Below are 15,081 nucleotides of genomic sequence, written 5' to 3' on the forward strand. Positions count from 1 at the left end.
GAGGATGTGGTCAAGGGTTAAAAGGGTGTGGTCTAGGGTGGCTAAGCGGTTGGCAAATCACATCTTTCAGAGAGCAGACTGGAGAAAAGACCAATTTTTCTAAATAATACAATGTGGACTGTCTCTGTAAATGTGGCAGCAGAGATCTGCATTCACGTCGAACTACGCAAACCTCCACCCGCTTCAAAGCAACACACCAGTTTGCGCCAGTCGAGGTGCCTGGACTGGCCTCTTACCCATGAGCTGATTGATCTTCTGCTTGGCCCCTACAAAGGCCTTCTTGGTCTTCTCCTCCTTATCAGTAATCTGCTGTCTGAGGTTGTCCTCCTGAGAGGCCTTATCCTGTAGCTCCTGCCGCAGCCTGGTCAGCTCTGTTTGCAGCCTGGAGGCCTGCTCCTGGGCCCCACGAGCCTCCGCCTCACGCTCTCCCACCACCTGAGATGGACACGCTGTGGTTTAGTTCAGGAATACAACCAGTTGAGTAATCACAAACGAACCTCTAAAACACTTCAGAATTCATCCACTTGAAATAGTCAGCCATTCACTGGTTGTAACTGAACAATTCCGTGAAAGTTGCCTGTAAAATTGTTTAGGGGAAACACTGCTCCTTCGGACCTTGTTGAGGTTTTCCAGCTGTCCCTCCAGATCTCTGGTCCGGGTTTCAGCCTGTCCCAACGAGTCTCGGAGACCCTGGAGTTCCTGGGCTGATGCTTGCTGGGCTTCAGTCTCCTGGGCTGGGGTGGATGCTGCCTCTGACACCATCTGGAGGGGAGTTCAGTTTATCAACACAGCATGGCAGAACACTCACATGCAGTGGTTCTCAAACTTTTTTGGGCCAGCGCCCCCCATCCATTATCCAGGTCCCTTACCCTCCTCAAATAAGATGTAGGCTAATTGCCCTGAAAACCCCTTATTTTTTTTGCTGTTACTAATGTTGAATGACAAACAACTGATTTATTAGATTCCCAGGGAAACAAACAGTAGCCAATCAAAAACATCTAGCAATTTAACATTCAACTCGTAAACAGCCAATCAGAAACGCCAAACAATAATCATTCTTATGAACTGTTCCAACGGAAAACAAGCTGGCACTTAATCAAGGGGTAAAAGCAGAAAGGTTAACTGAAGAAGGAAATAAGTTATAAAAACAAAAAATTCAAATTGAAAGATAGTGAGAGCCCTGCACCTGGTTGTATTGCTGTCATGTCAACAAAGCCACATGTATTCAATAGTGTTTTAATGTGCGTCAGGATGCGGGACGCTAAGGTGCCGCCCCCCTTGAGAAACACTACTAGAATGTCTACTTTCTCAAGGATATCATGTTACACTAAATTGTCCAACTTGGTCCTATCCAGACCAACACAATGATTTAGTGATAACATAAGTCGGTATATCAGTTGTTTCATGAGTAAAAGATAGAGAAATCTATGAGTAGATCCTAACCAGTCACCACAGCTTTAGCTAACTGACCTTTTCATGTTCCACCTTGAGCTCTTCATACTGGGTCTTGTAGCGGCGGCCAATCTTTTTGACCTGGGTGATGGTGCGAAACTTCTCCTGGATTTCCAGGGTCTTGGCCTCCACCTCCTTCCTCAGAGCATCCCTCTCAGAGCTCACCTTCCTCAGACCCTCACGCAGCATCTGGACCTGGCTCTGCAGGGAGGTCACTGAGCCGCCACTCCTGAAGGGAAACCATTAATTATCACAGAAATACAACCTACGCAGACTACACGTTTCTTTGTGTTGAACTGCATGTCCTTGTGTAGAGAAGTGCTTTTCAATGAGCAAACTATCTTGTTCATAACTGCGGTCCATAACTGTCATAGGTACCACATAAATGGATCTGGAAGATATTCAGTTTTGGGTTTCAGACTAAAATCCAGTTAGGATTAGCGATTAGGCAAACTCACCTAGCCACCTCAGCCTTGAGCTTGCCCACCTCCTCTGTGAGCTGCTGGATGCGTTTGAGGTGAGCCTCCTTCTCTGAGTGGAGACGCTTGTACTCCTCTGGGTCAGTGTCCTTTTGCTGGCTCACCAGGTGCTACGGGGACACAAAGGGGACGAACAAGACGTCACGTTTCAAATCCACAGACAAGAGAAAGGAAACGCAAAAATGACAAGTGTCAAGGGCTTTAATCTGAGGTTGTCATCATATGTTAAATGAAAGGACAGATTGTGTGAAGACAAAACACCAACCTGTGTTCTAGCCTTCCAGCGTTTGATATCTTCTTCCAAGATCTTCTTCTCTGCCTGCAGAAGGCCGCTTTTCTCACTCAGCTCGGCGTTGGACTCCTGCATTGGCAGGATGTCTGCCTCCAATTTACATACCTGAGACACACACAAGAATAAGATGGCTAACAGGTATTAAACAAGAAGAGGAACCTACCCTGGACCTGTAGGGATATTTTCATAAAATGTTATTTCACATTAACCTGATGAAGAGTAGATAGAACATCTCATGTGATCACCTGTATATTAAGTGAGTGTTAATTGATAAAACATTTAACCAGGGCTCATATTATTTTCCCAAACAGTTTAATTGTTAAGAGAGAGTGATGAACTATTGTTCCCATGGTCAGTGCAATGAGTGGTTGTTGTTCTCATATTGAGGACAGAAGGACCTGTAGCTTGTCCTTGACTGTCTTGGCAAAATCTTGGGAGGATGAGTGAGCCCATAGGTAAGGAAATCTTTCCATTTCAGAGAATATGCCGAGTCATGATGAGTAGTGGCTGGGGGAGCGAATCCCAGAGGGTTGTGAAAAACATTGATGGAAGATTCGAGAAGGATCCATCCAGAAATTAGCATACCGGGAGGACCTAATATCATTGTATAACCATACTGTATAAAAATGTGTGTTTAATGTTTGGAAGTCGGTTGTTCTGCAGACCAACATGGCTTGGTTGCTCTGCAGATCAGCACGGCTTTATGACGTCAATAAAGTCTACTTTTGGATTCGAAGGCTCCTGAGTCTTTGCATCTTTTTTGAAAAATTACTTAAAATGGGTTATGATATGACATGCGGTCTCACTTTAGCCTGCATCTGTTGAAGCTCCTGCTCCATCCTCTCCTTTTCCTCCCTCAGCATCTTGTTGGTCTCCATAAGGACACTCATGGTCTCAGTCTTCTTCATCAGCTCATCATGCTGAGCCAGGGTCTTAGCAGTCACCTTGGGTCAGGGGTTAAGTTACAAGCAAAACCAAAGTCATACACAATTCCTCTTGGCGCCATTACCGCTTAATTCATGACCAGATCTGGTTCTGTTCCGAAATGACGAGTAGTTTAGGACCATCAAATCAGCCCCATCAGAGGTCAGTCTCACCTGCAACCGCTCTCTCTCTGCACTAAGGCTGTCCTTCAGGTCTCTCAGCTCCCTTTCTAGGTGCTCAACTCTCAGCCTGTGCCGAAGACTCTCCCCCTGGGCCACCTCGAATCGAGACTCTGCAATCTCCTTCTCCTGACGTACAAACCTGCAGCACCACAGGGAAGGGACAGAGGATAATAAAGAAAAAAGTGTTGGAGAAATGTAGTGGCGTGAAATCACCTATAACAGCAGGCTTGTTTTTTGATGGGTTTTTTCGGTGGATGAAAGTCCATCACCTCAGTATCTCAAGGATCTGCTCCTGAGACTTGCCCTCCTCAGTGAATGAGATGTCCAGGGGGATTTCGTTGACCTGGCTCTGCAGGGTGGAGGCCATCTTGCTGCTCAAGGTCTGAAGCTGTTCATGTAGGAGGACGTTCTGCTTCTGCAGCTCCTCACAGCGAGACTCCACCTTAGACATCTCCTCCTGACAAAAGGTTAATGCACATAATAAGACTTGGGGGCGTATAACAACTATGCAAGCAGCAAGACCCTTGAAAATGTACAGTATCAAATGCACAGTCTCAACTCGTGCAATCCATCGCCAACTCAGAGAAAGGGGGTTGAATGGAAGGAGACCCTGTAGGACCCCACTGCTGAGAGAGAGAGCAGAACTGCAATTTTCCAAATGAGACCAGAAAATGCCACAATCTCCTGTGGACAAATGAGACCATATAAGATATATACCATCTCTATACTCAGAGAAATTAAAATGAGGTCCCCACAGTCAAACATGGAGCAGGCTGTGATGTTTTGGGGTGTCTTTTCTGCCTCTAGCACTGGATGCCCTGAACATGGGCATGGATTGCAGGAGAATAGCAAGGCATTTTGGAGCACAATGTCCCAAGTGTCAGAAACGAGATGTCCTATCAATGGTACAGCATGACAGTGAGCCCAAATACCACCCAGAAATGGTTCAAGACAAAATGTTGGCCTGTTCTGAAAGGGGCAGGAAATCCTATTTAAAACCTTTGGAGAGATCTGAAAGTAGCAATTGGGGAGCATCTTTCAAATATGGGAGAACTGTTTGAACAAAAGTGGCCAAACTACCAGTTCAGAGACGGGAAGCTCATGCATGGTTATAGGAAGCAGTTGACGGCAGTTATTTTGGCCAAAACCTTTGCTATATTGAATCTTCTGTATGGTGTCAATTAAATCAATGGCATTTATTTTGTATTTTCTGATTCAAAAGGATTAATTAGGTTCTGAAACAAAAAGTTTTTTTTAAATCAAATAATATACACAAGCAGTTCCCAGTCTATGTACTGTAGCATCCATGTTGTAAGATTTGGAGATTTTTTTTGTTTTGCTCTTATCACCATTGCTTTAAGTCTACTGTGCCCAAATAACTGGGCGTTAATAAACACTTCTGTTGCACAGTGACATAAACAAGAAGCATTGTGGAAGACAAAAAAAAAAAAAACCTTTCCATAAACACACAGTTCTTATAAGAACAAAAGAAACAAAGAAAATTGATTTCAAAGCTTTAGGAACAGCTCACTTGAGAAATAGTAGATAGATACCGAAGCAAATTCGATTGACATTGACTAGTGCTTTGGGAATATGCTCAGCAGAGTTGCTTGAGGCTACTTCAGTGGAGAAGTGAGACCTCCTGGAGAGAGGCTAATGAAACAGTCGGTCCTTTGGAAGTGCAATTGACACTAAAGGAAAAATTGCAGCAACAGACTAGTACAAGAATGTTAAGCCAGAGGAGCTAAATTAGAACGTGCTGAAAAACAAGACAGGGAGCATAACATTAAATTGAGACAAAACTGAGGACCTTTGAAAACACTAATCCTACATGTGAGCACAAAGATCTCCAACTCAAACAAGCTGCCGTCTTTGCAATTAAGTTTGTGTTGACAAACTATTTCACAAGAAGGATACCAAGTCCAAAATCATACACAAAAAACAATCCCAAGGTCATCTCCACCAACAAGGTCACAGACCTTTTCCCTAGTCCCCAAAGACAGGAATAGACTAAGAGGAGTTCCTTATATTAGCCCATTAGTCATTGCTGTCATGAGAAAGGCCACAAAGAACAGGAAATTGAGAAAAAGCAATTACTTTTTGTGGAATCACATTGATCCGACAGCACCCTACCGCTACACATACCTTGAGGATTTTCTCCTGCTCCTCCCAGGAGACCGTGGCCTCCAGCAGTTGAGCGGAGGCTCTCTGGGCCTTTTCCTCCAGCTGCTGCCTGAAGGAGGCTGCCTGCAGGGCCTGGGCCTTGGCTGTCTGGAGGGCCTCTACATCCGCAGCGTGGAGCATCATCTCCCGCTCGTACTTATCCTGAGCCTCTGATGCCAGCTTGGCCTGGGAGGAAAGGAGAGTTTAACTGACCTAGCTGGAAGGCAACATTTCACTAACAATAATCAATACTTTGGTCAGCACATATCAAGTTAGCTAAAGCACTGTTGCGTGTAAGTGGAAAAACATGGGGGCCCAGTTCGCCATACCATGTGAAAAATAGGCGAGCCGCTACAACAACAAATACGCCATTTCCTTTCACCTGCTCCTGGCTGTCCAGTATAGCCTGCTGTTCCTGGGCTGCTGCTAACGCCAACTTCTGTAGCGCCTCCTGGTGGTCCGCCTGCAGACTGCTAAGAGTCATCCTCAGCTCAGCCATCTGAGGGAACGGTAGGAACAACCCAGAGTGAAGCCAGAGGCTCCGGTGTCATGTGTAATACAGAACGTCAGCTTCCAGTCAAACAGTGCAGAGAAGTGCATTAGGCTTTGTACCTGCTCCTCCACCGAGGCCAGGGCTTTCCTGTTGTCCTCCTGCAAGGCCTGCTTTTCTTTCTCTGCTTCCAGGAGCTTCATCTCGAGCTGACGGTGCTGCTCCTGCGCCTCCTTCACACGGTCCTCAATTGAGGAGCGAGTCTGTTCCGTCACCTAGCAAGACAGAGTGTATGAGGAATGTGAGGCTGTACCATTTACGATAGTGGCTAATTAAGTGCATGAAAGAGTGACTGAAGTCGGGAGTTCAAGGTTTGTCATCATCCATCTTAAAAAGGTTAGGAAGGTTTCCCACTAAGGGGTCAAGCTAGTGCCCCACTAAGGTGGAGTCCTGACCTGCTTCTCCTGGTCCAGTGACTCCTCTAGGCTCTGGGCCATAGTTCTGTACTGCTCCATGCTAGAGGTGACAGTCCTCAGATGCTCTGCCAGCTCCTCTGCCTGTGTCTCAGCCTGCCTCAGGCGGCCACGCAGATCTTCAGAGTCCCCTTCTGAAACCTGGACACCTAGACCCGTGAGGAGCATGTAGAAGCCAGGTGAAGGATATTGAGATGGTCACTGTTGGCATGGACAATGAAGAGGAAACCCAGAGTATCCTCCATAACACAACCATGCATGAACCACACCCCCTCCAGGACTGGTAAAAGGGAACATTGGGCCTCATTCACTACACATCATATAAAATAAAGCGAAGAAACGGCATGGCTGAAGACGCTGGTCCTCTATGTACACATGGAAAAGGAGGACCAATGCGTTCTTACCTCGGAGGCCCACGGGAGTGGACGGGGCACTCATGGTGCCCAGGGACGGGCGGCCACCATCTCCACTGACCAGCTGCAGCCTGAGGGAGCTCAACTCCACCTGGGCAGCAGTCAACTGATCGTTGGTCTTTTGGAGCAGGACCGCCTGGGTCTCCAGCTGCCTCTTGGCATCCATCAGCTGCAGCTGAACCAAGAGAGAAGAGAAAGGGGCTCAGTAAACATTTTTAATAAAGCTAATAATGGGGAAAACAAAAGTGTTTTATTAGCAGTCACAGTGAGAAGAATAGAGGAAAATTAAATCAGAGTAGAGCTAAACAAAGTATTGGGCGGTGTCAGGGTCTTACGTCTTGGTTTCTGACCAGCAGGTGGCGTTGCTCCACCTCATGCTCCAGTCTCTTCTGCAGCTGGCTGATCTCTCTCTCCAGCTTCTCTACCTGGGCATTCAGGCGCTGCCTGGTGTCGGTCTCTGAGCGCTCCAAGGTTGCCTGAATGGGGGCACAGGCAGGGGAGCAGTTAGTTCAGATACATGAACGCAGAAGGACTGGTTAGTGTGATGGGTTTCTGGTGTCTTCTGGGGTGTCTACCTGGATGGTCTTGAGGTTCATGAGCAGAGAGCTCTGCCCTCGTTGCTGTGTCTGCATGGTCTCTTTCTCCTGGATCAGTCTGGACTCCACAAGCTTCAGCATATCCCTCTCCTTCCGGAGGCTCTCAACGAGACCCTGGGGAGGAGAGCATGGTCAAGTCAACTCACTGTTGACTAGGGTGATGCTTGTATAGATTGAGCAGAATGACTGGAGAGACTGATTACTGATTAACACAACACACCTCTGCCATGCTGAGTTTTTCCTGCGCAGCCCTCAGGTCCTGGGTCATGGTGTGAACGGTCTGCTCACTCTTCTGGGCTGCAGCAGCCATCTTCTGTCCCTTTTCCCTCAGAGAGGCAATCTCCTTCCTGTAGCCCTCCACGTTATCCTGCAACATCTCATACCTGACCAGCCCCAGAATGTTCCATTATCAACTAGACATCTTATTCCTGACCTCCTCCACATTATCCTGCAGCATCTAATTTTAATCTAAACCTTGGGAGGGGAACGTCCCCAAAACAGGCTCAGCCATTTATTTCAGTAAATGTTTTCAAATAACTAAGTAGGACAATTGCTGCTCAGAAGCCCTACATCCTAATGCTCCATGTCTGAGTAGTGTCCTGACAGAGCCGTGCAGAGCTCTTACCTCTTGGAGGCAAACTCCAGCTGGGTAGATATCTTGGCATTCTGGGATCTTAGGTCAGACACCTGCTCCTGTAGCTTCTCACTCTGCTCCGCCAGGGCCTTGTCACTCTCAGCCCGCTCCTTTTTATAGGAGGAAAACACCTCCTGCAACTAAACACACCAGACGCACCTTTAGACAAACACAGCAACTATAGTTTGAACATGATTATAGGGGAATTGTTTTTATTGTGCTCAAGTCAATCAACTGGTGTTTAGGTGACACAAAAAGGACAGGTGTCTCATATTGACAGCAGCACTTTACACATAGACATCAACGTTAAATGGTGCACAGCCACATTCCCTGTAGTTACTAGGTAGATGTGTACCCCTTCTACTGACTGTTTAAGGAAATGGGTGTCAAAGAGCAGTTGAGGGTGGGGGTTCACCTGGCGGAGAGCTGCCTTGGCCTCCACCACCTCGGTGGACTCAGTGGCCATGCTAATGATGCCAGAGGGGGTGCCTGCTGTGGGGGTAGTGGCCGGGGAGCGGCGGGGGGTGGAGGTCAGGGAGAAGTCCTCGGGTGCTGCGCCTACGGAACGACGTCAGCCATCATTACCAGGGTTACATAAACACCTGAGAGTTCTTCACCAGGCCCAGGCATCAAGAGTCATGAAAAACCAGGTCTGCACATAATATACAACAGGCCATGTTTCAACTACATAACACCAAAAGAACTCTGGCAATTCAGGTGGGAAAATTCATTTTGAGCACTTCTACAAAGGACAACATTTATAAAAGGTTTCTGTTCGTATCAGAAGGGGTACTAACAAAAAGCCCATTTGAGTGAATGGGAAGCACACCTTGCTGAGGGAAGCTGACTCCAGTGGCCTGAGCCAGCAGAACGCGGTACATGTCTCTCTGCCTGACGATGGACTCGGCCAGCTGCATCTGGTGGCCCCGCTGCTCCCTCAGAGCCTCCAGCTCAGCCTGGGCCTTCTCCAGACTCAGCTCCAACTCACTACGCCTGGGGGCAGAACACAGGGATAGAACATTTTCTCAACCCAGTAAAACTACAGGGACCGGTGTATGAGGGAAAAAACGACCACATCGCGTATACCCATTCATAAATGTCAGATCTGCAAAATAATCTAGGGCGTAGGTACTAGGGAGCAGTCATCTCACTTGGTGCCAACAGCCTCAGTCTCCTCCCGCTCCTGCGCCTCGCTGAGCTCTCGTAGAGCCAGCAGGATGCGCTGGTTCTGCTGCTGGAGCTCCCCCACGCCGCGGAACGTTACCAGGTGCTGCGTGATGACCTCGGACGTGCTGCTGATGTCGGCGGAGCTCACGCCCTCGTCGTGGGCCACGTGGTTACCGCGGGCCTCCTCCAGCTCAATGAGGAGCACACGGACCTGGTGGAAAAGTAACCTTGCCATAACTGCCCCACACCAACGTAAACCATGCCATCAACACCAGGGATCTGTCACCCAAATCCAGACAACAGCAAGGTTCAGGAGTTGGGACATACACCAACCCCCCCCCCCCCCCCCCCCCCCCCTCGCCCCCCGGAGCCTACCTGCTGGGCCATGTCTGCCAGCTGCACCTCAGACCTCTGGTTGTCTCTCTCCAGGACAGAGGAGCGCTTGTTGGCCTCATCAGCTTCCTTTTGAAGGCGGTGCACCTCCTGAAACACAAAAGAACTGTTATAATGTCAAAAATAACTATATACCTGAACCCCAAATGACTTGAAGAGGGTGAGTGAATTGAAGCCACCATGTAGCGAGCCTCAGATGTTTCAGCGAGGGCTTTAAAAGAACCTCATCGCAAACCCGAAATTTTAGGAAACAGAAAATAATGTGTTTATTGATTGAGATAGCCTACATCAGAGCTGTCCAAAATGAGGCCCACATTTGCTAATATATTATTTATTTTATTTTTTATCTAATAGGGCCAGCCTGAAAAAATACATTTAAAAAGGTATAATGATAATATAACGTTTATTTTGTTTTGTTTGAAGATACATATTTTCTGTTATCAACATAAGTAGGTCTAGCTCATTCTCAGGTTTATCTGTGCCACTTGTTCAGTAATCTAACAAAAGAACAATGAAAAACTAAACATGGAAAACTCACCTCAGTGCACCATGCAATCATTTTCTCTCACGCAGGGCACTTTCAACACTTCACTAGACTAGAGCAGTCAACCATTCATTTGCCTCATAACGCAACATTTTGTCGGGCAAAATAAAATGTGGCTCCTTCATGACCATCGGTAGAAACTTCAATTAATGTTCACTCCACCTCATAGTAAAATAGGTAGAATTGCTTAAAAACTTTAACAAAGGCTAGAGGTGCTTCTGCCGTATCAGCCTCCCAGACATGTTTCTCTTGCATACACATCTAACATATTCAAATCATTTCAAACATATTCAAGGCTCTGTGAATATATAAACTTGGTAACTGTTTTATTACAGAAAATACATTAATATATTCTGTTAAGCAGAACGTATACATGGATGTTTGGCCCAAATGTCTGACTAAAGTTTGGGCCACCCTGGCCTACAAGAATTCAAGTTACTTTGGAAGTTTATGTTGTGCACTAAAAACAAATATGTATCATTTTAAAGATGTGGGCTTATTATAAATGCTCATGTATACTAATACCAGTCACTGACATTACGAGGAAAATGAATAAAACATTGGGTAAAAGGTCCATTTCCCTAGAAAGAACCATTACATGAATTGTACACACAATTTATTTTTGAGAGCATCCAAACTGCAATGAGACCATTAGATCTTTCACTGATTAAATGCTATAATTATTGCCCTTCAGACGATTCCCTAGTAGTGGAGCAACAACACGGCTAACAAATCTGCTTGGCTATTTCCTCTGAAACCCTTAAAAACAACTCTACAGACAAACCAATATAATGAAAACAATTATCTGACAGACTCCAAGGTACACTGCGCTCCAAAAACAAAAACTGGGCACTCAAATACTCCATTTTAGAGTCCATTAGGGCAGTAAGAAACAGACGCACTGACCTTAATCGCCTGTTCCAGCTTGGCAGAGAGGCTGGCCACAGACTTTTGCATGCGCTCATGCTCGTCTCGCTGGCGCTTCAGCAGGGGACCCTTGGCCTCCACCTCCCGCACTATGTCATCTAGATACTTATTCACCCGCTTGTTCTCCACCCGCTCCAGTTGAAGTGACTCCTGGCTATCCACATATGCAGTGTACAACTGGGGAGAGAGAGCTCAAACTCACACACGTACACAATCACCACCAACATTCTGTCCTGTTCTTAAAATCAACCGTTGGCCGAGCAAAGTGAGACATGTGTTTTCTGTCACAGATTTGCTGAACGTGACCTTAGGCGTTCTGACAGCTGTGTAATCCGACAGTGTAACAGCAGTCACCTCCGTCAGCTTCATTCCTGGTTTAATCTTGGCCACGGCGGCTGCAGTGGGGGACATGGTAGTCATGGTTTCGTTTGACAACAGGGAGGCGGCACCGACAGGGCCTGGAAATGAACCACCATGCACAGGGTCAAAGTTAATCTTTCAAGAAGCCACAAAAACTGTTTGTAAACAAGCTAATTAGCATTCAAATAGTATGAGAGCCACAGGTAATGGTGCTAACAGTGCCCCGATGAAAGAATGACAAAGTCTTGTCAGCTGTCCGACAAAAACAGGCACAATCCTGTCTGAGGCCTGACCTCGGAGCTTGGCGTCAGACAGCAGCTCGTTAGCGTTCTCCAGTTCTTTCTCCAGGCTGGAGATCCTCTCCTTCCACTCGGCAACCTCCTTCTCTCTGCAGCCATCCATCTCCTGTAGCCGCACTTCCAGAGCCTTATTAGCTGTATATAGGGAAGGACAGGGGAGAATTCTGACTAAATAAAGATATGAATAAAGGTTACTTACGAGTAATGCATTAAAAAAATAATCTGTGATATTGTTTTGATACAAAACTACAGATTTGAAAATATTGGACTTGTATTTCCATGGCAACTGGCTGTGCCTGTAGCAAAATGAAACCACAGTAACAAATCACAATACTAATTTAATTGCGGGAATCACAGTGCTTATCGTCTATGAACGCATTGCGATAATATCTCAATCGAAGAACGCATGTTTCTCACCTTCCCCGGCGTCCTTCAGCAGCTTTTGAAGCTCCTCCACGGCACCATTCAGCTCCTCACTCTTGGCCTCTGCGTCTTCAACAGCTCCCTGGGGAGACCAGGTAAAGAGGTGGGGACAGGAACAACAGTTTAATACATTGTCCACCACTAAAATGCAAAACCCACCTGTTAACTAAAAATTAAATCCAAAAGAAATCCACCGGTCGTGTATGAAGCCATACCTTGTACAAGTTGGAGAGCTTTATGTTGGCATTCAGCTCGTTCCTGAACGTCTCCTCCATGCTGGCCTGCTGGTCCTTAGCCTCTTTAAGTTTGTTGATCAAGTCTTCAGCCTGCTTCTGAAGGCTTTCACCTGAAGTCTTCAAACTGGTCAGCTGGTCCTGGACTCTGTTCAACTTCAACGAACAACAGAAAACAAAGTTGTCGGCGGGTGGGGGGGGGCATATAAAATAGGAAAAATATAAAATACCATTTAACATTCACGGCATTACCTCATCCTCTTTATTTTCTAGGCTGCACTTGAGCTCCAGGATCTCGTTACCCTTCTGGCGCGACAGAGCCAGCAGCTCATCGCTCTTCGCCTTGAGCTCTGCGTTCAGCCAGGTGGTCTGGCCCTGCAGCAGCTCCTTCTCCTGCTCCATTCGTTTCTCACGGTACTGGAGAAAACAGGCACAACAGTACCGTTTACCTGGCATACTGTATATGCATCTGATCGCCCCCCCCCCCCCCCCCCCCCCCCCAACCTGGGTCCTATTAACAGGCTTACCTTGATGTTGACCTCTGAGGATTCAAGCTCGTCCAGCTTAAGCTGAAGTTCCATCTTCGAGGCACTGACCTCTGCCACTTTGTCATTGAGGCGCTGTACGTCCTCTGATGAGTAAATCAATTCCATAAACATTAGATGAAGTGTGTAAGTGGGGGGGGGGGGGTGCATTTCTTTCTACAGGGATTTATCCATACCACTCAGATATTCCACCTCCTGGGATCTCTTCTCCAGTGTACGCACAAGTTCCCGCTTCTCAGCCTCCAGTTCATCTTTGGCTTTGGAAAGCAGGGCCTAAAATAAAGATTCTTATGTCACTGATACGCCGAGAAAGGTTTCAACATGAACAGTTAGTGAGTCGACAAGATAATTTGAACTCTCACCTGTTCAGATGTAAACTTTTCTAGGTTGAGTTCATATTCTTTATTCTTCTTCTGTACACCCTTGAGCTCTTCATCTATAGAAATAAAATGGAGACATTATAAATGGTATGTTGTCACACCATTAGTCATGATCTCAGGCTGAATTCACTATGAACATAAAGCAACAAATCAGAATCTATGTTAACGTGTCCAAAGACATTGGAAAATGGTTGTCATCATTTCAAAAAGACAATCCACCTCAGACACTGAGGTTTACAAGTATCAAGCTGTCAAATACATAAATACCTTGAGGTGAATCAGTTAGGTAGTTCCACTTACCCAGTTTGGAAAACTCCTCTTTAAGGTTGTGGTGTTGCTCAGTCAGAGCCAAAAACTGTTCCTGACTCTGCTCAAGACATTGCACTTTCTCAAAGAACTGTTGTTCTGCAGAACAGACAAGAAATACACAAGAGTTTGTTACTTTAACAGAAAAACGGTTTAACAAGGATAAGGCTAGTTAGTTTATCAAAACCAAAATCAATAGACTGAAGCAGCTAGTCATTTATAGCACACTATTTAATGTCAGATAACCTACAGTATAAACCAATCTTGTCACTAACTCAGCCATTGATTAACTACAATACTACACAGCACAGTTAGTAACATACTCAACATAATTTTAACATGGTTAACAATGTTGGCCAACTGTTTTTTGATCCATAACAATCCATCATTGCTAGCGTCGACACTCGACATATCACAGTCAAGGCAGTCCACGTTTCTTAGCTAGCAAGTGCAGAATATAGTACCTACCGTATATCTTAACTAAGTACAGTTGCTTGAGATCAACTGTACATGTATCATGGCTAACAGTACTACTGTAGCTAGCAGGGGCTAACTGGATTGCACACAACATTAGTGACATATTTGCTCATATCTTACCGTTATCGACCCTACATTGTTCCTGGTGTGCCTTTAGGGAATCTATTTCATATTGCTGGTCAGAAAGGAATTTTTCAAGCTTATTTTGAACGGCTTTGGGAAGTTTCGTAACCTCAGCGCGCTCCAGCGCTTGTAACAACACTGCCGCCATTTCTCTCACCGTCACCAGACTCCACACAGGCGCAGTACAGTGGGTGACCAGTGACTGCCTTTTCTCAGTGCCCGGATGTGTACACAACGCAGTGTATGGTGGGTAAAGTTTAAAAACATCTGAAATACACTCACCAGCCACATCATTAGGTACACCTTTTCACCTGTTTGTGATCGCAAATATTTAGTAGGTCAATCACGTGACAGCAACTTCATGCATTTAGGAAGTTTTAGCTAATTTTGAAATGAACATTTTTGAAAAAAGTAAAGCTGTGTGTTGTAGTCCATCCTCCCCTGATTCAGAATAAGCACTTTATATAGTCATGGCACACCATTTGTAGGAGCTATTGTATTTGTATAGTTTTAACACATTTTGGAATGAAAAACTTTGAAAAGCTAAAGGCTGTGGATTATAGTCCTTCCTTCCCTGATGATGGCCCGAAAAATAAAAGGTGTGGATTGTAGTCGATCCGATCCCAATTCAAAATCTGTAATTTTCTTGGTCATGGAACGCTTGACTTCATAGCTATTGACAAAAGAATGAATTTCCGAATGTCCACTATAAAACTAACTTTACCTCACTAACTGAGGCTCCAGTTTTGCATTGGCCCACCAATGGATATAGAAGCAGTGGCGTTTTTATATGTAAAAAATTGGGG

General features: G+C 45.8%; 1 protein-coding gene across 4 annotated transcripts in view; it reads right to left on the bottom strand.

The window, feature by feature from the left end:
* tprb (translocated promoter region b, nuclear basket protein) overlaps positions 1-14,510 on the bottom strand; it is a 21,578-nt gene extending 7,068 nt beyond the window's left edge. For all 4 annotated transcript variants that reach the window (XM_029121747.2, XM_013134942.4, XM_029121746.2 and 1 more), the window contains exons 1-32: positions 14,273-14,510; positions 13,670-13,774; positions 13,352-13,425; positions 13,166-13,262; positions 12,972-13,075; positions 12,697-12,861; positions 12,427-12,600; positions 12,206-12,293; positions 11,783-11,923; positions 11,484-11,587; positions 11,109-11,306; positions 9,641-9,748; positions 9,250-9,476; positions 8,928-9,091; positions 8,514-8,656; positions 8,090-8,238; positions 7,685-7,847; positions 7,444-7,578; positions 7,204-7,344; positions 6,860-7,043; positions 6,438-6,604; positions 6,105-6,257; positions 5,875-5,991; positions 5,475-5,678; positions 3,599-3,786; positions 3,321-3,468; positions 3,030-3,167; positions 2,197-2,328; positions 1,911-2,041; positions 1,471-1,681; positions 616-762; positions 237-435 (exon numbers count right to left, since the gene is read on the bottom strand). In XM_029121747.2, coding sequence (XP_028977580.2) covers positions 237-435; positions 616-762; positions 1,471-1,681; positions 1,911-2,041; positions 2,197-2,328; positions 3,030-3,167; positions 3,321-3,468; positions 3,599-3,786; positions 5,475-5,678; positions 5,875-5,991; positions 6,105-6,257; positions 6,438-6,604; positions 6,860-7,043; positions 7,204-7,344; positions 7,444-7,578; positions 7,685-7,847; positions 8,090-8,238; positions 8,514-8,656; positions 8,928-9,091; positions 9,250-9,476; positions 9,641-9,748; positions 11,109-11,306; positions 11,484-11,587; positions 11,783-11,923; positions 12,206-12,293; positions 12,427-12,600; positions 12,697-12,861; positions 12,972-13,075; positions 13,166-13,262; positions 13,352-13,425; positions 13,670-13,774; positions 14,273-14,423 — 4,750 coding nt within the window. In that variant the 5' untranslated portion in view covers positions 14,424-14,510. The remainder of the gene's footprint in view (positions 1-236; positions 436-615; positions 763-1,470; positions 1,682-1,910; positions 2,042-2,196; positions 2,329-3,029; positions 3,168-3,320; positions 3,469-3,598; positions 3,787-5,474; positions 5,679-5,874; positions 5,992-6,104; positions 6,258-6,437; positions 6,605-6,859; positions 7,044-7,203; positions 7,345-7,443; positions 7,579-7,684; positions 7,848-8,089; positions 8,239-8,513; positions 8,657-8,927; positions 9,092-9,249; positions 9,477-9,640; positions 9,749-11,108; positions 11,307-11,483; positions 11,588-11,782; positions 11,924-12,205; positions 12,294-12,426; positions 12,601-12,696; positions 12,862-12,971; positions 13,076-13,165; positions 13,263-13,351; positions 13,426-13,669; positions 13,775-14,272) is intronic.
* Between the last annotated feature and the right edge of the window lie 571 nt (positions 14,511-15,081).

Source organism: Esox lucius, chromosome 8 (assembly GCF_011004845.1).
Source record: "Esox lucius isolate fEsoLuc1 chromosome 8, fEsoLuc1.pri, whole genome shotgun sequence".
NCBI classification, from domain to species: domain Eukaryota; kingdom Metazoa; phylum Chordata; class Actinopteri; order Esociformes; family Esocidae; genus Esox; species Esox lucius.